General features: G+C 37.2%; 1 protein-coding gene across 1 annotated transcript; it reads left to right on the forward strand.

Annotated features, from left to right (window-relative positions):
* Window positions 1–3,323: 3,323 nt before the first annotated feature.
* LOC306849742 (clustered mitochondria protein homolog) lies at window positions 3,324–22,561 on the forward strand. The gene is made up of 26 exons (XM_079385018.1): window positions 3,324–3,600; window positions 6,304–6,413; window positions 6,599–6,770; window positions 8,453–8,584; window positions 10,833–10,987; window positions 11,062–11,216; window positions 11,791–11,913; window positions 11,991–12,123; window positions 13,097–13,189; window positions 14,195–14,895; window positions 15,604–15,677; window positions 15,773–15,877; window positions 16,830–16,930; window positions 17,295–17,447; window positions 17,529–17,591; window positions 17,680–17,915; window positions 18,015–18,099; window positions 18,881–19,034; window positions 19,106–19,245; window positions 19,427–19,507; window positions 19,597–19,722; window positions 19,810–19,919; window positions 20,910–21,003; window positions 21,081–21,206; window positions 21,290–21,363; window positions 21,906–22,561. The coding sequence occupies exons 1-26, from the start codon at window positions 3,555–3,557 to the stop codon at window positions 22,363–22,365; spliced, it is 4,002 nt and encodes a 1,333-aa protein (XP_079241144.1). The 5' UTR covers window positions 3,324–3,554; the 3' UTR covers window positions 22,366–22,561.
* Window positions 22,562–22,994: the final 433 nt, after the last annotated feature.

The raw sequence follows: 22,994 nt of genomic DNA on the forward strand, positions 1-22,994 counted from the left end.
CTGGTCATAAAATTAGAATATCATGAAAAAGTTGATTTATTTCAGTAATACCATTCAAAAAGTGAAACTTGTATATTAGATTCATTCATTACACACAGACTGAGTCCCAAAAATCTCAGAAAATTAGAATATTGTGAAAATGTTCAATATTGAAGACCCCTGGTGCCACACTCTAATCAGCTAATGAACTCAAAACACCTGCAAAAGCCTTTAAATGGTCTCTCAGTCTAGTTCTGTAGGCTACACAATCATGGGGAAGACTGCTGACTTGACAGTTGTCCAAAAGACGACCATTGACACCTTGCACAAGGAGGGCAAGACACAAAAGGTCATTGCTAAAGAGGCTGGTTGTTCACAGAGCTCTGTGTCCAAGCACATTAATAGAGGGGCGAAGGGAAGGACAAGATGTGGTAGAAAAAAAGTGTACAAGCAATAGGGATAACCGCACCCTGGAGAGGATTGTGAAAAAAAAACATTCAAAAATGTGGGGGAGATTCACAAAGAGTGGACTGCAGCTGGAGTCAGTGCTTCAAGAACCACCAGCACAGACGTATGCAAGACATGTGTTTCAGCTGTCGCATTCCTTGTGTCAAGCCACTCTTGAACAAGAGACAGCGTCAGAAGCGTCTTGACTGGACTGCTGCTGAGTGGTCCAAAGTTATGTTCTCTGATGAAAGTAAATTTTGCATTTCCTTTGGAAATCAAGGTCCCAGAGTCTGGAGGAAGAGAGGAGAGGCACATAATCCACGTTGCTTGAGGTCCAGTGTAAAGTTTCCACAGTCATTGATGGTTTGGGGTGCCATGTCATCTGCTGGTGTTGGTCCATTGTGTTTTCTGAGGTCCAAGGTCAACGCAGCCGTCTACCAGGAAGTTTTAGAGCACTTCATGCTTCCTGCTGCTGACAAACTTTATGGAGATGCAGATTTCATTTTCCAACATGACTTGGCACCTGCGCACACTGCCAAAGCTACCAGTACCTGGTTTAAGGACCATGGTATCCCTGTTCTTGATTGGCCAGCAAACTCGCCTGACCTTAACCCCACAGAAAACCTATGGGGTATTGTGAAGAGGAAGATGCAATACGCCAGACCCAACAATTCAGAAGAGCTGAAGGCCACTATCAGAGCAACATGGGCTCTCATAACACCTGAGCAGTGCCACAGACTGATCGACTCCATGCCACGCCGCATTGCTGCAGTAATCCAGGACAAAGGAGCCCCAACTAAATATTGAGTGCTGTACATGCTCATACTTTTCATGTTCATACTTTTCAGTTGGCCAACATTTTTTTTGCATTGGTCTTAATTGATATTCTAATTTTCTGAGATACTGAATTTGGGACTTTCATTAGTTGTCAGTTATAATCATCAAAATTAAAGGAAATAAACATTTGAAATATATCAGTCTGTGTGTAATGAATGAATCTAATATACAAGTTTCACTTTTTGAATGGTATTACTGAAATAAATCCACTTTTCCATGATATTCTAATTTTATAATCTAATTTTTCATTAAGACAAGATCTCTTGAATATTTCTCAACTTAAGTGAGTTTGTAACGTGGGCTCCTCCTGCGAGCGCTGCATGGTGAAAGTGGATTGTTTCTGAGTCAATTTCAGGAGCTTTTTTATGTGAGGCCAGTGATACTGTCCACTCAAGTGCAGCTTTTGTTTGTCTGATCTGTCCAGCTGTGACTTATTTCACAACAAATATGAGTGAAATGGCAGCAGCTGCTGGGATGCGTTATATAACTGAGGTGTGCATGAACAGCCTGAGGTTTCCAGCTCAAACCAGCCAGCGCAGAACCACTTCTGGGCTTATTCTGATTCTGTCACATTTCAGCACAGAAAAGTCCAGCAGTGAGCGTTACTGCAGGACTAAAAGAGTACTAAAAGAGCTTGAAATCAAGCAAAAGAGCTGGATAGGTGTGTTAAGGATTGGGAAATCAGTTACTCCCACACACACAAGTACATGCACTCCTCTTTAAGTAGGTAATTTCTTTGACTACCTGGCAATTTTGAGTCATCCAGAGAATCAAATGTCCTGGTTTTCTTCCACAAACCCCTCCAAGTTACTACTGCTTTTTCTTTCTTTCTTTCTTTCTTTCTTTCAATGAAACCCATTCTCAGGACTATTTTTTTTTAAGTATATTTAATACATGTTATGTTTTATTTTTCTGCATTGCAGTGATTTTCCCTGTAAATTTTGAAAGTAATAATAATAAAAAAAAATCTGTAAACAAATGCCTATTTTTGGGAGCATTAAGATTATTATGCAGTGTGACATTATTTTCATAACTTGAGTTATTTATTTAGAAATTCACGGGGGGGGGGGGGGGGTCTGCTGTTCATCAGTAGATGATGTGTATACATGCATATTAGTGTTATTGTAGTAGTATTTATATACTTCTCTATAGTTTTATTTTTTATTTTTCTAGACTATTTTTTTTTTATTATTTTTAGGTCAATTTTTTTTCAGTTAATAATTGTAGTGTTTCAACCTAAATATCTTACAGTTAGTTGGAAAGGCAATATTTAATATTAATATTTTATTTCTTTTTCAATTTTATGAAAATCCATAAAAAATTCCTAGACTTCTTTTCAGTTTCTAAGTTGTAATCTGTATATTTTTTTCATTTTTTAAAGTTTAAATTTTTTTAAAGGTTACTTTTCAGGTTAATTTTTATGTAATAATTTTTGTGTTTCAATCAAAATATTTTAAGTAAATTGCAGACATTTCTAAGTTTTATTATTTATGTTATTTTAATTTTTACAAGTTACTTATTACATTTAGTTTGAGGTCCATTTTAGTTTTTATTTATTTCCAGTTAATCATTTTAGTGCTTTAACCTCAACTTCTTTCATTTAGTTGCTAAGGCAACATTTCTAAATTGTAATATTTATTTTATTTTCATTTTCATTTTAGGTTTATTTTTAGGCCTATTTTAGTTTTAATTTATTTCCAATTCATAATTTTAGTGTTTCAACAAACTTATTTCAGCTAGTTGCAACACTTGTGATATAATGTATATTTTATTTTATATAGGCTTTATTTCAGGTAATTTTTTTTTTTTTTGTAAATTATAATAACCCTGATATGTATGCATTGCATGAGAAATGTTAAATGCACTTAATTGCAATGAAAATTTCTTTACATCACAAAAACTCAAGTTGTTTGTACTTTGTATATAATGTTATTTAATGCATTTATATGTTCATTTTGTGCTGTATGCATTTGATATGGTTGGTGAGAATCACTCAGTGTGTGTGTGTGTGTGTGTGTGATCCCTCCCTGCCCTGAGGGAAGTCAGAGGGGGAAGGTAACACTCACTGATCTCTCGCAAAATGGAGTGAAGTGTCACGCCCAGCCAAACATGCCTGCTGTAGAGAGAGAGAGAGAGAGCGCGAGCTGGAGGGAGTGGCCGGCCAATGAGGGAAAGGAATGACAAACTAATAAGACGTGTTGGATCAGTCACACCTGACAGCTCCCCGAGCACACTGCGTCCCGAATAAAAGAGCAAAGCAGCGGCCACAGATCGAGAAAAGCAGAGCAGAAATGAGGGACACGGCGAAGAAAGGAAACGGAGAGAAGAGAGCTATGGGTAAGAGTTGACTTGCTCTGATTCATTCCAGTCTCCTCCCTCTCTCTCTCAACTTCTTCCTGATGTTTTCTCGTTGCTTTGGATCAAGCTTTCTTTTGGTGTTTGTGTGAAAAGTTTGATGCGCACGGTGAGAAGCTGTGCATGAATTGTGCATTAAAACACAAGCGCGTGAAGCTGGGATTATATTGATGGTGCTGCACTTTAGAATGAAGCTTTCACTCTCTCCCTGCAAAACAAACAGCAAACTTCACCTTTGACCTCCTGGTGTATTCGTCTGTCTCCTGATCCCTTCTGTGGTTCTTTCCTGCGCTTCCGAGCACGTGTTAAAGTGAGGAGGCAGATCTGTGAGATTCCTCATGGCATCAGGCCAGACTCGCAGACATTCCTGTCTCTGTTTAGGAGCGCGTTACTCTCGGGGCAAACGCTGTTCAGGGTTGATGTGTGCTCGTTGTAAATTTATATGCTACATAAACCACTTTTCTGGTGACAATCAACACTCGTGCACTAATGTACCCTCTAAACTTTTCAGATCGCCACTTGGTGGAAACCGAAAGGCTGTAGTTCTGCATGGATTGATCTTTTTAGAGAATGGATAGGAATCTGCAGTTCACATTTTCTGTGCTTATTTTTTTTGTTTTAAAAAAAGTACATTTTAATGGAGCTGAAGAGTACCATTCGTTTTAATAATTTTGCGTTTTTTTTCAGGATAATTGCATGCACAATTTACCTAACTTTATAAAAATAGAAATTATTTGACTTATTTTTTTATTTTTTTAGTACAAATGCATTATGCAGGAATATTTTAGGACCATTAAGATTTTAATTTTATTTTTTTTTTGCTTTGAATTTTTTTTTTTAAACATCTTATAATTACTTAATTTGTTTTAAATGTAAAATTTATTATGTGTTTGTTAGACATTTTATTTTTCCACCGTACAGTAATTTGAATGATTCAATTAGGATTTATTTTGACAGTACGAATACTATGATTAAATTTTATTTTTTTGCATTGCGACACTATCTGAAAACATTGTTAAATGCATGTTAATGTTATACTTTTTTTTTTTTTTTTTTTTTTCTACGCTAAAGTAAAAAATTTAAGTAAAAATTTTCAAATTAGCTAAAAGTTGAATAAACACAGGGTGTGGTACAGAACTAGATTTCTGACAATATCTCCAGTTCTGTGGAAATCTTTCATGCGCTTGATTATGATATTCCACCTCAGGTTATTCCTGGTGAATTGTTTAAGCATCTGCTGTAAATGGCTTGTTACTAATCTTAAAATCAAGTGACAGACTTCAGCAGTTCCACAGATTTCTGCTGAATCGAAATGCCCGACTTGTTTATTAAATATTTTTATTTAATTTATGGATGTGGGTAAAAAAGCACACCCAGTTCCATTCAACACATTTTACTATCATTAAATGCATTTCTTCTTAACCACAGATGAAATGTGGCTTTACAAAAGGTTGCATTTTATATTTCCTACGTGACCCATGAACAATAGTCTTTGTGAAGCGTGATGATGCATCTCATCCTGAAAGCTGTTGTTTGTTTTTCTTGCAAACGTCCAGACGAGTCTCGGAAGACGTATCTGCCGTCAGTGAAGGAGTGTGGTGTATTAGTACTAATAATGGCCATGCATCCAGCGCCTGTTCTCCGCTCTCATTAGCCAGGGGAAGTTTGGAAGATGTCTGGACAAGCTCATGCCGTATCAAGCAGAGTCTTGCTGTTATTCGAGATCATAGACCTGCCTACAAATCCAACAAGAGACTCAGATCTGTGGCTTTAATTGATGTCGGTTTTATGACTTCAATCCCATCCATCTGACCCTTGTAATAGTTTTTTGGCAGTACAATATCAGATGGTAAAGCTGTGGTGCTCTGATGCACACTACTTTTACTTTATTTTGTTGTATTTTAATTTATTAAAATCGTTCCTACCTTATTGGCACCCCCCCCCCCCCAAAAAAAAATTGTAAATTGTTTACTCAAACTTAAATTAACTTAAAACTACTTAAATTAAGAAAATATAAAAACAGAGGATTAATAAAAAATGCAAAAATTAATTTTTGCTTCCCAATTAATTGTATCTTAATGTTAAAATATTTTAACAGGAGAATAAAATTAGTCAAATTAGTTTATTGCACTGTGACAAGTTTGTAAGATCTAATTTATTTATTTTTTTTTTAGATAAAATTTCTTACCTTATTGGCAATTTTTCCCCAATTTGTTTACTCAAAAACTTCTAAATACTTGAAACAAGAGGAAAAGATAAAAACAGAGCGAGAAAAGAAGCAATGCTTTTAAAATTGTTTATTGCACTGTGACAAAAGTTTGTAAGATTTTGAAGAAACTTGTTTTCCTAAAAAAACTTTTGATGAAATTCCCATGTAATCTTGTTTTTAAGGATGTTAAGAGATTTTTACAGGAATATAAAAAGCTTTAACGTGTTTTTTTGTTTTGTTTTTTTTGTTTGCTTGTTTTTTGCACATATCCCTAAAACATTGTAATGCCAGGGCAGCATGCCTAAACAAACATGGTAGTACCATGGTGCTATTGTGTTGCTGGATTCTGGGATGGAAAACCACCTTTTCCTTCATTTCTTTTGACATTTGGACAGATTTCCTAACTCTCTTATGTAACTCCTGTTTTGGCTTGAAGCACATTTTTGAGCTCTTATTTGACCCCCTTTACTCCGCAGATGTCTCCTGTTCAGCCAATGGCAAAAAAGCTACTGGAAGCAAAAAAGACGATGATGGATCGTTTCCAGTGAAGATTCAGGGTGCGGGAGTCGAATCCTTCGAGCTGCAGGTGAGCTCTACTCCAATTAACATCAACAAATCAGGTATAACCTCACATTTAGCAGTCTGATTTGCGTTGATCAGCAATGCAAATATTTTCAAATGTCTGTCAACAGAACAACAAAAGATGCAAAGCACATGTCATCCATTAATGCTAGGATTATGTCTTATATGCTGAGGATGTTTTCTCTGCAGGTTCATGGATTCTGGCTGGTCCAGGATGCCATCATGACCCTTCTGGGCCGAGAGGAGGTGGCACCGCGCTCATCTGTCGCTCTGGCCCTTTCAGGTGTGACCCTTGACCCCATGACGGAGCTCCAGGACGTCAAGGGCTTCAAAGCTGGAGTCACTCTCCGTCTAGTGGAAGGTAAACAGAAAGACCTTCCATTTGGGAAGTTTACTTTTGTGCATTTGTAAAAGACTTGAATGTATTTTGCATGGATATGAGGATATTTGGTGGGAAATCCTGATTACTATGTTTTGAAATGTGGCTGTTCATTTTTAACTGGTGGACCAAGCTGCTTGAGCTGGAAAACCATCAGGGACCATCCAACCATGTTCCAAAATCCAGCTTGACCACTTTAAACTGGTAAGAACAGCTGGGGTTCAAGGTTTCCAGAGTCACAGAAAAATACCAGGGAAATTAATTATTCATTAAAGTTTATATAATATTCTATAATTTATCATTTCTAAACAATATATTGGCTTGTTCATAAACCATATACTATAAAATGTCCAATTTGTGTGAGTAAATCTATTGGAGTTTGTTTGAATGAATCATTTTAATTTGGACACAAACTCATTCTCAAATCTGTCTGCATTTTAATGCATCTACTTAGTGTTATTTATATTCAAGAATTTTACTGTAATATTTGTACACTTTTAAAAAATATAGGTGCTTCACGATTCCATAGAACCTTTTTGTCTAAATGGTTCTATAAAGAACCTTTAACATCTGAAGAATCTGTTTCACAAAAGGTTCTTTGTGGCGCAAGACATGGTTCTTAAAAGAACCAGTCAAAGGATCTTTAATGGCATCACTTTGAAGAATCTAAGCACCTTTTATTTTTATTTTTTTTAAGAGTATAGTCATTTTTTGGAAATCCAGTTTTCATTTTAATTTTTATCTTGAGCTTTAATTTTTATTGCAGTGTTTGTAACTTAAACATTTCAATTATTCCAGTTTTACTTCTCAAGTAATTGTATCTTGTTTTAAGAAGGTTAAGATTTATTTCAGGAAAATTAAATATAAAAAAAAAAAGCTTTTTTTTTGCACTGATAAAATTTAGTTTTTTTTTTTTTTTTTTTTTTACCATTTTATTTTTTAGCTTTTAATAAAGCTTTTTTTTATTTCCGTTTTACTTTTTAACTGTCAAGGTAGTTAAAAAGTAAAGTTTAAGTTCTTCAAGTTTGAAAGTTTGTTCATCTATTTTATTGTAAAATTATTTTATATTATATATTTTTGTCTCAAGTTACTGAGTTTTTAATAGTTTTACGTTTAATTAACAATTACAATAACAACAATGATCCAATATTTATATTCTAGCGCCTCCAGTGATCATAAAACTGGAAAGGTCATGGGAAAACTCTGCTGGTCTCCCTTCAGCTGATAGTCCATCTTGGCCAGTTCCCCGAAAACCAGTTTGACCTCCTGAAGCAACCATGATCAGCTGGTTACTGGTTTGCTGCGAGTCAAGGTGGTCTACAACCGAGCCAGGTTAACTTGAACCAGCTAGAAACCAGACCTCATGTTCCAAAATGCAGCAACCAGTTTTAGCTTTAATTTCCAAAGGGATCAGTGGGGTTTTTGCTATACTGGTTTTGCAACTTCTTGATTTATTGCAAACTATGAATCCTTTCTCTGAGCCAAGTGAGTCACATGGCACTCATTATGAGCAGTGTGGGAAAATAAATGATAGAATAGATGTTATTGCTCACTGGATAAATCATAGTTTTACAAGATGAGACGCCTCGAAATTCAGCAGATCAATAGAGCTGGGGGAAGAAGCCGATTTTTGGCATCATGAAGTGTTCTTGTGTGTGTTACAGAGCCGTACTCCCCTCGATCGGCACAGGCTCATCTGGCACGAATGCAGGAGATGCTGAAAGCTGTCAGACCCCAAGATGCCTTGATGGAGGGCCGATCTCCGGCTGTTCTGAACACACTCACCCAAACGGCCGGTAAGAAATACTCCAGTGTATTTAAGTTGAGTTCTGTTCATATAATTGTTGATCATTATATCAATTTAATATTGTAGCTCAAATTGCTACATTTATCATTAGTAGGTTTTTTTCTTTTATTATTATTGTAGGAACTTTATGAAATTGTCTTGGTCCATTTGAAACCTGGCCAGTGGAGTTCTGGTTCCCAGCATGCTTTACATGGACTATATATATAGGTGCTGGTCATAAAATTAGAATATCATGGAAAAGTTGATTTATTTCAGTAATACCATTCAAAAAGTGAAACTTGTATATTAGATTCATTCATTACACACAGACTGATATATTTCAAATGTTTATTTCCTTTAATTTTGATGATTATAACTGACAACTAATGAAAGTCCCAAATTCAGTATCTCAGAAAATTAGAATATCAATTAAGACCAATGCAAAAAAAATGATTTTTAGAAATGTTGGCCAACTGAAAAGTATGAACATGAAAAGTATGAGCATGTACAGCACTCAATATTTAGTTGGGGCTCCTTTGGCCTGGATTACTGCAGCAATGCGGCGTGGCATGGAGTCGATCAGTCTGTGGCACTGCTCAGGTGTTATGAGAGCATGTTGCTCTGATAGTGGCCTTCAGCTCTTCTGAATTGTTGGGTCTGGCGTATTGCATCTTCCTCTTCACAATACCCCATAGGTTTTCTATGGGGTTAAGGTCAGAGAGTTTGCTGGCCAATCAAGAACAGGGATACCATGGTCCTTAAACCAGGTACTGGTAGCTTTGGCAGTGTGTGCAGGTGCCAAATCCTGTTGGAAAATGAAATCTGCATCTCCATAAATTTGGTCAGCAGCAGGAAGCATGAAGTGCTCTAAAACTTCCTGGTAGACGGCTGCGTTGACCTTGGACCTCAGAAAACACAATGGCCCAACACCAGCAGATGACATGGCAGCCCAAACCATCAATGACTGTGGAAACTTTACACTGGACCTCAAGCAACGTGGATTATGTGCCTCTCCTCTCTTCCTCCAGACTCTGGGACCTTGATTTCCAAAGGAAATGCAAAATTTACTTTCATCAGAGAACATAACTTTGGACCACTCAGCAGCAGTCCAGTCAAGACGCTTCTGACGCTGTCTCTTGTTCAAGAGTGGCTTGACACAAGGAATGCGACAGCTGAAACCCGTCTTGCATACGTCTGTGCGTGGTGGTTCTTGAAGCACTGACTCCAGCTGCAGTCCACTCTTTGTGAATCTCCCCCACATTTTTGAATGTTTTTTTTTTTTTTTTTTTTTTTTTTTCACAATCCCCTCCAGGGTGCGGTTATCCCTATTGCTTGTTTTTTTTTTTTTTTTTTTTTTTTTTTTTTTTTCTACCACATCTTTTCCTTCCCTTCGCCCCTCTATTAATATGCTTGGACACAGAGCTCTGTGAACAGCCAGCCTCTTTAGCAATGACCTTTTGTGTCTTGCCCTCCTTGTGCAAGGTGTCAATGGTCGTCTTTTGGACAACTGTCAAGTCAGCAGTCTTCCCCATGATTGTGTACCCTACAGAACTAGACTGAGAGACCATTTAAAGGCTTTTGCAGGTGTTTTGAGTTCATTAGCTGGTTAGAGTGTGGCACCAGGGGTCTTCAATATTGAACATTTTCACAATATTCTAATTTTCTGAGATTTTGGGACTTTTTTTGAATTTGGGACTTTCATTAGTTGTCAGTTATAATCGTCAAAATTAAAGGAAATGAACATTTGAAATATATCCGTCTGTGTGTAATGAATGAATCTAATATACAAGTTTCACTTTTTGAATGGTATTACTGAAATAAATAAACTTTCATGATATTCTAATTTTATGACCAGCACCTGTATGTGTGTGTGTATATATGTGTGTGTATATATATATATACTTTCAGTTTTCACTTTAATTTGAGTTTGTTTTAATAATCAAATTGTCACTTGCTATTGTCGTTTGTCACGTTTCTATTTAACTTTTTATTTCTATTTCAATTGGAGTAAGTTTGCACTAAATTTCAAATTTATATTTAAGGTTTTTCTTCTAATAATTTTTATTTTAAAATTTAGTTGTTTAACTTAGCTGATCGTAACAATACTGATACAATATCTTGATTTCGGTCTTGTGCACAAATGATATCATAAAACACAAATGCTTTTATTCAGTATTGCCTCTAAATAATTAAATGCATTAAGCCAATGGCAATGACTTTTTTTTTCTTTTTTTTTTTTTTTTGTGTGTTTGTATTAGAAGCCCCACCGACTCTGCACTTGTCAAAGAACAAACGAGCCAATAGTAAGACAGAGCAATCTGCTGAAGTCCCGCCCCCTCCTGCCTACATTCTGCCTGGAGTTTCAGAACTTCCTCCTTTGACGATGCTGCTGCCCACCACCACACACAGTGAAGTATGTCAAATGCACACAAATAAACCTTCAGGCATTTGGCTTTGTTTTTCACTCTCAAACTGCTTCTCCTAAAGGCTCCCAGTTACCTGCTGGACCTGTCACTCAGCTGTTGGAACCCTCCCCCTGGTTCCCGGAAACTGCAAGGTGACTTCATGTATATCAGTGTCCACACTCTGGAGGGCAAGCAGTGTGACATCACTTCCTGCCCACGTGGATTTTACATGAACCGGTAAGAGACTCTGTATTGCTAAATTCAGAACCACTTACACTCATACCACTCTTAGTATTTCTGCCGTTTCCAGTGTGACAAATGAACTGGAAATGGTTTTGAATATCTGTTCCTTGACTCACTATTTAATTGCACTATCAAAACTTGGTGTACTCGAAAAAAAAAAAAAAAGCTTTGCTGTTTTTATTCCAGTATTAAGATGAATTAAGGTCATGTGACAAATGTAGCTTACTACTATCTAAAATGTTGATCATTGCATTTTGCATACTGTTTCACATACTATTTCTTAACTATAGTAGACGTTACATAAAATAAACTAGATTTCGCATAGTCTAATTTTAACATGTTATAAAATGTAAAGAAAATAAAATCTGTATACAATTTTTGGTTGCATATTATTTGTACAAAATATTTTTTTTTCTTTTTTTTACTTCACGTATGGGGTTGTCTTAATGAGAATCACCCAATAATGTAAATGTTTTTTTTTTTTTTTTTTTTTTTTTTTTTTCGTCAATGTGCTGGCATAGCGTTAAAAAGTGAATAAATTCTCAAACCAAGCTGTATTTTGTTTCAGGTCGACCCTCGACGTGTTTGACCCTCGTCCTGTTCAGTCGACTCCAGTGTGCCACTGTCTGACCGACCTGCTGTCCCACATCAGCCCACAGTTCAAACACAACCTGAGCACACTGCGGCACAGGTGACACTCGTACACTCTCTCACACTCTCTCTCGCATGTTTGTCAGTATAGTTGATTGAGCATCTCTGTTCATTCAGGCCGTCTCTGCCGGCTGAGGAGAGACTGTCCACTCCGTACCGCACACTCAGCTGGCTGGGCATCTCATCACTAAACTCACACAAACCCAGCTTCAGCAGCCGGCTGGGTCTGGACCAGGACCTCAATGCACAGGTAAACGCCTGTCAGTGCTCAAATACAAATCTCTTAATTGACATAACTGATGCATTTCTATGCTTCATTATTTATTACACAATGTCAACACTTATTTAAAAAAAACAAAAACTGTAGTAATTAAAATGTTTAGGGATGCACCGAAATGAAAAATCTTGGCCGAAGCCAAACAAAATGAAACTCTGGGCCGAAGGCTGAATACTAGGGATGCACGATATTATCGGATTGATATTGGCCGATAATGGCTTTAAATGTAAATATCGGCATCGGCTTGATATGAGAAATTATGTCTTGCCGATAAGAGGAATGGGTTAACTCATGTGCTCAGGGTGTGCTAGTGATTAGATCACAGCAGTGAGGCTCATTCTTGAAGCAAAGTTGTCTGAATGAGGAATAGATTGACTGACTGTTTTGGATTGCTGCATTTAATCTGTGAAGGCACGCATGCGTTTGGGGTGGGGTTTTTTTTTTTTTCCCCAGAATTTTCACAGCTCTTTTTAGACAATCTACAAATGTTAAATCTTAAAATAAAATGTTAGGGTTAACACTGCATCTTTCTGGGGGAAATATGCAGCTATTGATAGTTATTTTCAAAGCTTCAATGTACTGTTAAAAAAATCCCTTCATGTACTTTTTATTTAATTCTAATAAGTTCTTGTTAAAAACGAACCAAAATTAAAAATATTTTGCTTTAATTTCTGCACAGGAGAGACTTGGTGTCATTTCCAAACAAAAGGAAATATATCTGTATCGGTCAAAATGAGTTGACCCCCCCCCCCCCCCCCCCCCCCCCCCCCAAGTATTTGGCTAACTGTTTTTCACCATTGCATAAATTAAATGGCCAAAATGTACTTCTTGACTTGCTTTTCAAAGAAAAATTTTTTTCTCAGATTCTTCCTCTGTACCGGTCTATTGACATACACGCAGATGGACAATGTGACAGACCATTCAAATGTTCTGCTTTGTATTTTAGGCTCCTGACTGGAACAAGGAACTTCAAGCAGCCAGAGATCTTCCTCAGAAGAGTCTGGAGGAGAGACTTCAGAGGGACCGAGCGTTACTGCAGGTCTGAGCGCACGTTTGCCTAGATATCCGCAGATTTCTGCTGTTTAATATAAAGTTCATTAATATTACTACAGACTAAACCAAACTTTTATCCTTCTAAAACAAAACGTACTGTGTTAATTTATGAATTTTTATCTTTGTCACCATAGGGATGTTTTTTCTTAAGGTGATTATTTTGTCCTTGCAGTATAATTAAGTAAACGCAAAATAACGGACCACACAGACACATGTAAACATTTCGACAGTACCGTTTAACTCCACTACATTCATCAGTAGCGCGACAGTAGTTCAGCTGTTCTCAGTGTAGATTTTCTCAAGTTCGTTTTTCTTTTTTTTTTTTTTTCTTCCCTCTCAGCAAGCATCTACATCGCTGTTTGTCTCTTACTGTATTAAGAGTGATCAAAAGTCCAGTTTCGTTTAGTGAATTAGTTTGTTCACATGGTTCAGTTTAACGATTCAAAGCGGATTCAACAATTCATTAAATTGCCATCGCTAAATATGTTGAGAAATGTATTTTATTTTAATTTGTTTATTCATTGCATTTTATTTTATTGCACTTTATTGTATTTTATATTATTGGTTTGCACTGCATGGAGAACCGTAGAGTCCAAGTAGCTTTTACACCACCTCTTTTTTTTTTTTTTTTTTGTCTGTTCGTGCAGGTAAACAGCATGAGATCCCCCCCCCCCCCCCCCCCCCCATAACAAAAAAAAAAACGGTAGTAATGAAAATAAGAATATAAAATGTAACATGAATTCTCTATTACTATTAAAATAAGGGAAATAAAATAAACAAGTTGCATTAATAATAGAAAGTCATTCTTTATATGATGATGATGAACTGGATGATGTACTTTGTAATTGTTCTATTAAGGATAGGGAAGGTTTTTCTCTCGTGTCTTGGTATTTGTCATGGTGAAGGAGATATTGTTCCTTTTCTTACATTGGATGAAAAACCATGGTTTTCATTGTTAACACTGCTTGCTTTTCATTGCTTGTTCTTGCAGGTGAACGGTGCTTTTGTGTGGGCTGTTGCTCAGGCAGCAGAGAAGGTGATCGATGGTTTTGTCGACTCAGTCAACGGTTCTCACGAGGACCCGGCGTTCTTATGCGGTGGTGTGTTCCTGAGTATGCCGGCACACAGAGACCATTGGCTGGGAGGAGAGCGGGGTCACAGAGCTGCTCAGCGGCACGAGCTGCGATGTGTTCAGGCTTACAGCGATCTGGACGGAGACCTCCAAAACCTGCACACCATCCCCACCGCGCTGGCCGACTATCGTGGCGTCCGGCTGTCCGCGCAGGGCCTGGCCCCGGGTATTCAGGCCCCTGAGCAGGCTGAGGTTCCCAATGGCCTTTTATACGGCTATAGTGCAGGGCCGCTGGAAAATCCATTGAGACGGAAACTCCTAGAGCTGCTGGCTCAGTCCGCAAAGGCTCTTTCTCTGCAAAGACATGCGGTTCTGGGGCCGACTGGGCATCAGCTGCCCCTCTTCACCTCTGTAGATGCCCAGGGGATTCTGGGGGCCGATGGTCGGTATTACCTGCTGGATGTGTATCGTACTATGCCAGCTGATGTCAACTTCCATGTAGAAGACGGAGCGGAAACGGGAGAAGGAGCGGAAACGGGAGAAGGGAGTTTTCCCAGACGGTACCCCCACGTTTTGTGTCGGTTACGGCCAGAGCTAGTGAAGGCGTTCATTCAACACAAGTGAGTTTTGACAGGTTTCCCAAGTATTTTCATTGGTTGATCACACAAATAGCCATGCCCCCAATGCCATTGGTTGAGCCAGTGTTGGTTTGCTAGAACGACGAAAGATATTTTGTTGTAGCATTTTTACAGTGTTATTGTTAACTACTTTTTTTTTTTTTTTTTAATTGAAATAAAACCAAAATAAAATAGGAACATTAGATGGAAAACTTTTCAAACATTTCTGATTTTTTTTTTTTTTTTGAATCGTTTAAGTTGAAGCACTGAAATTACTAACTGGAAATAAATAAAAACAAACTGAAATAGAGACCGTACCTAAATAATAAAATAAAAACTAATAAAAATAACAATGTGGTTAATTGTTGCTTTGTGGATGTGCTCAAACAAAATAAAAGTAAATATCATTCTGCATTGACGGTGGATTAGTTTTTGTACTAAAAATCAAAATTATGCATGGGAAAAATATTTGTATTTAAATTGCAGCAGTGCATAATGTATCATAACATGAACAAGCAACAATTATTAATGCATGAATCAAACTAGCCAGTTTTCCACACAAACTCGTATATGTGTATATTTATGTGCATATTAAGCTGGGATACAAGTATTTAAGCATCCTTTAACTTTGACGTTTACATTTAAATCTACAAACCTCAAATTATGTCTGTTAATCTGTGTACGTGAACATGATTTGTCTTGATGTTTCAGACATGCTCAGTTCTCGGAGCGAGTGAAGGCTCACATGGAGGAGAACGGAGGGGTGGAAGAGTGTATGAAATCTGGTGAGAACAAAAGCAAGTGTTTCTGTCTGATGTGGGACTGTGTGTCTGAGATGCATCTGTTTTACTGGAATAATCATGTTTATTTGTGTTGTCAGCTGATTCTCGGAACATAGACTCAGTCAGAAAAGCTTGCAAAGATGTCGGGTCCATCAGTGACATCATCTTTGAGATGCGTTTCATCCCTAATGTCTACTCCCCAGGTCAGGAAATGCTCATACTCCAATTAACACAATAATATGCATTAAAACAAACTGCATAGAAGCTCTGTTCCAAACCTGAGGGAGTTTACTTGTATACTCTCTCTATTTAGGCAATATCTTATGAAATGGAGCCTAATAAGTGACTCTTTTTGAATGCGCATATGTGGCCCTGGAGCACAAAAGCAGTCTTAAGTCGCTGGGGTATATTTGTAGCAATAGCTAACAATACATTTTATGGGTCAAAATTATAATTTTTTTTCTTTCATGCCAAAAATCATTAGGATAATAAGTAAAGATCATGTTCCATGAAGATATTTAGTAAATTTCCTACTGTAAATATCAACTTAATTTGATTAGTATTATGCATTGCTAAAAACTTAATTTGGACAACTTTAAATTAATTTTCTCAAGATTTAGATCTTGTCCTATCCTAACAAACCATGCATCAATTGAAAACTTATTCAGCTTTCAGATGATGTATACATCTCCAATTTTGAAAAATTGACCCTTATGACTGGTTTTGTGGTCTATGGTCCCATATGAAGACCATGGAAGATTTGACATTTTATATGCATTTCTTCTTATAAGCATAGCAACATGAGTTAAATTCAGTTATTTAATGGAACTGAACTATCTTTATAATGCTTTCAGTATTGAATTAAATATTTATCAATGTTCACTGTGTTTGTAATAAGACATAACGTTGACTTTTCTGTGTAGGATACATAAGATGCTGCCTTAGATTTAGGCTGAAACCTTTCTTAAAAGCCAACATCATCTTAAGCCTTAAGATGCTGTCTGTGTAGGCAGCTCACTAGATTTCAGAGCAGAACTAATATCATGTCCGTTTTCAGCAGAAACCATTGTTTAACTTCTTTAGTACTAAACATACGAATTTCCATAATTTGCTATTTTATTTGAGACCTTAAACATTGTTTCTGTCTCGGAGTAGGTGTGCAGTTTCACAGCTCAGACAGTGACGCCGTGGAGCTACAGAAGAAATTATTGAAAGAAGCAGCATCGTTTATCATAAACGACCGGATACCAGAATTTGTGAGTTTATTTTGTGTTTTTATACACTTCCGTTTGGCCAAAAAAAAAAAATTCAGCAAAGACGCATTGAACTGATCAGAAGTGACCGTATAGAGTAGACTATAATGCTACAATTAGTTTTTTTTTGTTTTTTTTCAAGTGCTCTTCTTAAACTTTGTTCAGCAAAGATTCCTGAAAAATAATGTATCGGAGTTTCCAAAAAATTATGAAGCAGCACAACTGTTTTTAACATTGACAATCAGAAATGCTTCTTGAGCAGCAAATCGGCTAATCATTGGAATAAATAAAACTGTTATCTAAAATAGTAATATTTCACTTATTTATTTTTAAACAGTATTTTGATCAAACTAATGTTTACTTTCAGATGAATGACTGCATTCACGGCACTGACATACCCATGGATGGTGCTACTTTACGACAAGCTCTCCATCAGAAAGGCATAAACCTCCGCTATCTAGGTCACCTGATCTTGTCCATCAGCCAATCAGATCTCAAACATCAACTGAGACACATTACGGTAAAGGCTTTTAAAAATCCATTATATTGGGGGAGATTGAGTTCAAGAAGCATCTTAATCATATCTTACCATGTTTCTCAGAGGTTGGCGTTTGCAGAGATTGTTGTGCGATGTGCACAGCGGTTCTTTAGTGGCTACATTCAGGTATTTCTTTTCACGGAGTCAATCTGTAAAGGTATTATTTTTAGTTAAGATTTAATTTAAAAAAATTACTGTCTCTTGTGTTGCTCAGGGAGTGGAAAACTCTAACCTGTCTGCAGCAGCGAGTCATTTCCTCTGCTGCTTATTGGTTCCCAACTTCAGTTCTGCATCAAATGGGGAGGAGTCTAAGAAGCGCTCCAGGAGGCGTGGCCGTGGAGGGGGCGGGGCTGCAGACAGCTCTGCATGGACTGCACTCAGCGGGAATGAACTGTGGAGTCTGATCTGTCAAGATGCTCAAGAAACATACAGACTTAAAGAAGGACTAGGGTGAGTGAAGATCATCCACTCCAAAGGTTTAAACACTTACATGTGTCTCGTACGCCCTGTAGTTCGGTCATCAAAGGTTTTTTTTTTTTTTTTAAACAGGTCAAATGCGGACCATCTAGTAGAGCAGTACGGACTCCAGAAGATATCCTTGTTGAGAGAGATGTGCTTGAAGACTGGCATTCAGGTATTGCGTTGAACCATACAATGGCTAAATTTGAAAATATTACTCTTTCTGCATGAGATAAATCTGCTTGGTGTATGCTATGTAGTAAAATTGACTACAACTAGTTTCAATTTTTATTGCCAAGGTGTCAAGAAAACTATTTATCAACATAGAACAAATGTACTGACTGATTTTAGTACGTGTAACTAGGAATGAAAAGCGCCAATTATACAAATAAGATGAAATATTAATAATAATTACATCTCCAAAATATCATCCTTTTAACAAAATGGATTGAAAGCACGTTAAGGAGTTTGTAAGATTTTTAAGCAATCAATACATTTAAGAGATTCATTAAATTGATCAAAAGTGACAGTAAAGACATTTATTATAAATTTTGAATTTTCTATTCAAAGAATCCTGAAAAATGAAATGTCACACTTTGCACAAAGCATGCGTTTTCAACATTGATCAGAAAAGTTTCTTGATTTCTGAAGCATCATGTGACACTGAAAAGCTGAATTTTCAGAATCATTACTGAAGTCTTCACAGATCAACACATCAAATTATATTTTAAAATGTATTCAAATAGTTATTTTTAAATGGCAATATTTACTGTTTTTGTTCAAATAAATTCAGCTTTGGTGCGCAAGAAGGGTCAGAAATCCCTTGATGCCACTATTATATATAAGTGCATTTGTGAACATCTTTGTTGCTATCTTGTAGGGTGTCTGTGCGGTGACATTCCTGCCTATGTCATAGAGAAACTTTCTCATTGGTCTGTTTGTGAAATATCCCACAGCTCCGTCTCAGGGAATACATTCTTGACAACCGTAACAAAGCGCCAATCTCTCCTGATGACGTGCTCAACATCCTGCCTGTCGTCAAGCACATAACCACAACAACCACCGATGCCACACGGATGTTCAAGGCGGCTCAGAACAGTCTCCAGAAAGGTATTCATGACCCGGTGTGCAGTAACGGAGTCATGTGTGAGCAGCCTCTCCTGACCCTCTTCTCTCTGTAGGGTTACTGGAGCAGGCGTACGAGCAGCTGAAAGAAGCGACATACCTCTTCGGTCGCGTGTGTGATGACCTTCACCCTGAGGCCTGCCGTTGTCTTAGTCAGCTGGCAAAAGTGGCCTATGTACAGGGTCATCCTACCGAGGTGTGTTTTTGTGCACTATCTAGGGTGTGTCTTGCTGCCCAGTAGCTTAAAAGAAAGCTTGTTGTATAATAGGACCAATTTTACTGGGAGAACATTTGTTGAACATTCCAGAATGATAGCTAAAGTTCTAAGAATGTTCCTGTTGGTTTGTTATCTGCTCAATGTCTCTCGTTTCCTGTAGGCTCGTAGCGTGCAGCTGAGGGTTGTAGTCATCAGCGAAAGGGTTCTGGGTTTCGATCATCCCAACACCATTCAGCAATACGTGAGTCACGCTCTCACAAAACCAAACTGACCTTTTTTAAAGTGCACAGAGATCATCATTATCTGATGCACTTGTTTCTTTTGTTCCAGGTGTTTTTGGCGGTGTATCTGTTGGCTGGAGGCGAAACCGCTCTGGCTCAGCGCTGCCTGTATCGTGCCAAAGTTCTTCTGTTGACTGTTCATGGAGCAGATCATCCTTACACTGCAGTCATTGATGTAAACATCGTCATTCATCAAGCTATGACTGATCCCAAATAGAAATATTGGTTTGAATGATGATGATTTTTTTTTTTTCTCCATCAGGCTTCTCTGGGATTGGTTCTTCAGGGAGAGCAGTCATTACAGTATCTACAGAGCGCACTGAAACGCAACAGCTCCTTCAGAGGAGACATGGACCTGACGACAGCTCTGATGTAAGATCAGATGCTTTTACCATAAAAAGAGAATAGAGGGAGGTAGTATAGTATTCATTAAATAACCTCCTCCGATACTGCAAGCACTATGGCTCCACTCCAAACCCTAGTGAGCTGCTTATATAGACATGACGTTTAAGCATAATAGATACACGCTCAACTTTCATTTGAAAACCAGTTTTAGTCAAAATAAATGGCAGGATCTCATATCCTTAATGCGTAAGATGGTCCCATAATGCAAAAAAATGAAAGGAATTGTCAGTTTTAAAAATTCATATAGAATACTGAAAAGGCTGTTAGAAAATGGTTCATTCTAATTAGAAATGGCCTTTTAATGCAATATTTTACATTATTTTTTTATGATTTTAATTACATACGATAAAACCGTTATAAAATTAATACTACAAATACGGTGTTTTTTTTTTTTTTTTCACGGAATAACAAATGCATAACTTTATTCGCCAAGTTTTGGGATCTAATTGGATCTAGACTTTAGTGCTGTATTATGCTTTTGTAGCCCGTTTGTTTGACTATTTTCATGACATTTAATTCTAAAGCCGTAATGCATCTAGAAGTTCTACTTAGTTTTACTTTTACTTTTTATTTTTTTCTAATTTTATCTCTGAGGTTCTCATTGTATTTGCCACAAGGTAAAATTCTGGAACGTTATTACCCCAAATAACAAAACCCCAACCAATTATGTACAGTAAAATAGAAAAAAACAAACTGTCTGCAAATGCATGCTTTAAAATTAAAGCATATTAAATTGGGGGAAAAAAAAATATATATATTTTAATATAATATTAGTTGCTGCTCATTAAGGGAGTTTGTGTAATTCAGTTTGTTACCTTAAAGGTGATTGTGCTATTAGACACAGAGGCAGCTCATTAGGGTTTGGATCAGAGCCAAAGTAATCAAACGAACATTAAAACTAATAATAATTTTACCTGTGTTTAAAGTTGCTTAAGGTCATTTTTGATTGTTTGGCAGGCACCATCTGCTGGCACAGAGACTGTGTGTGGTTGGAGACTACAGAGGAGGCATGAATCATGAAAAGGAAGCTCACAGCATCTTCCAGAGCAAGGTCAGATTTAGTGTTCGTGTGTTGAATTCTTGCTTTGAATAAATGATCACGTTCTAAGTGTTTACGTGGTGCAACAGTACGGAGAAGATCATCCTCAAACCAAATGCAGCGCTGACTTCCTTAGGAACATTACCCAGCAGGCCGTGCGTGTAGAACGGTCAATTCGTCAGGGAGGCGTGGAGCTTTGCGATACACCGCCTGAGGTAAGCACAGCTTGAAACTGTGGTGTAATAGAGCAGACATGTGAAGACTTGCAGGTTTTTGTTGAACATGGGCTGTTTTTCAGGGTTTGGCTCCCTCTCAGGAAACCATGCTGGAGCAGCTCGCTCTGGTCAACGGCATACTGAAGACTTCATACAGGTAAGAGACTTTCAGGATTTTACTACTGAGAATCCGAAACGTATCAAGCACAGGCGCACGCACACTTTTTAGAACATTAAGAATTTCAGACAGTGCACAAGTTTTACATAGAACGTAAAAAAAAAATTAAACTTTACCTGTAGTATTTATAGTGTTATGTTTGAAAATGGCAAATGATAGAAAAATCACTTTCTCATCACTTTTTTTTTTTTTTTAATTAGATTCTAAAATGCAGTTTTTACTTAAGCATAATTTTAAAGACAGAACAAATAATATTAATATTTATTTCTGCATTACAGTAATCATAATTTGGAATGGAAAATGTGTTTTCATAATCATGTGTATTTAAATAATATTTGCTTGTTAGTGGGAGTTACTACTATTACTTCATTTTTTGTTTTGCTTTATGACCTTCTAAATGTAATTGACAACAGCAAAATACACCACCCACTGGGAGGCGTAAAATTGTGAATTTGCATTGTTTCTGTGTATGGTGCATTTTTAATTTATGGAAAAGGCTAAATAAATCACTGTTGCTTAAGCACAAGAATGATGGAGTTCAAAGAGAAGCTGAAAGAGAGGAAAGCAGCAGCAGAAGAGGCGGAAAAGGCTAAACTGGAGAACTCTGATTCGACCAATGAGAGCAAAGCTTCAGAGCTGCAGACCAATAATGGAGAGGGTACTGAGGAGCCCACAGCGACTGCGGAACAGACAGAAAGTCAATCGTCGGAAACTGACTCTTCTGAGAAACCAGACCACTCTAAAATGAACTGCCAGGTCGAGTCCCATCTGCATAATGGAGATTGTGCCACAAAAAACAGAAGTGAGGACGACGAACAACAGTCAAACATCACTGACAGTGTCTCCGCTGAGAGCCAATCAAAATCGAGCAATATGACGTCAGTAAATGAAGCACAGTCAGAATCCGCAGTGGTGAATGGAAAAGAGTGTGTTGTGAAGGAAGAGTCATGTGATTCTGAGAAGCAGGTTGAGACCGAGTGAGTGAGATGCAGTATGATGGGATTGATCCAGTGTTTGATGCATGACTGTACAACCATCTCAATTCAGTGTCTTGTCTAATAACACGAGAGAGAAGTGTGGAGAGATGAAGCCAAACAATTACAGTATCTTGAAGACAAAGTTTTTAAGTCATTAAAATGTTTGATTTAAATAAAGTTTACTTTGAGTGAAAATCAGTTATGCAACTTTCTTCTTTTTGTAGTCTCGCAATCTTTTTATTTTTATGGAAGCTTGTTTTCACCACGGGGGGGAAAAAAAAAAAAAGTCTTTAACAATTCTGACATTTTTATTGCAGTTTGGACTTTTTTTTTTTTTTTTTTTTTTATATATTGACATCCAATAAAATGTATAGATTGTTTCTGTCACAATTATAATTTCTATTTTTAATTCTAGGCTCACAATTTTGGCTCTTTTTTTCTTGCATTTGCAAGTTTCTGACTCAATTGAGTCTCAATTAAGCATTTAAATCTTGCAATTACCTTTTTTATTTTTATCCTGTGGTAGAAACGGGCTTCCATACTTTCTCCAACTCTGTATGTTGACACCAGTTGTACAAAAAAGAAACCCTTCACCTTTCAGTCCCAAGAAAACGGGACTCCTATTAAAAGACA

This window comes from Barbus barbus (genome assembly GCF_936440315.1).
Source record: "Barbus barbus genome assembly, chromosome: 29".
In the NCBI taxonomy this organism is placed as follows: domain Eukaryota; kingdom Metazoa; phylum Chordata; class Actinopteri; order Cypriniformes; family Cyprinidae; genus Barbus; species Barbus barbus.

What these genes read in the sequence shown, in the direction of transcription:
- LOC306849742 (XM_079385018.1), top strand. Translation starts at nt 3,555, where the DNA reads ATGAGGGACACGGCGAAGAAAGGAAACGGAGAGAAGAGAGCTATGG. An exon ending in CACTCTCCGTCTAGTGGAAG is followed by an intron (nt 6,771 to 8,452) that starts GTAAACAGAAAG and finishes TGTGTGTTACAG; the next exon opens with AGCCGTACTCCCCTCGATCG. An exon ending in ACAGCATCTTCCAGAGCAAG is followed by an intron (nt 21,004 to 21,080) that starts GTCAGATTTAGT and finishes GTGGTGCAACAG; the next exon opens with TACGGAGAAGATCATCCTCA.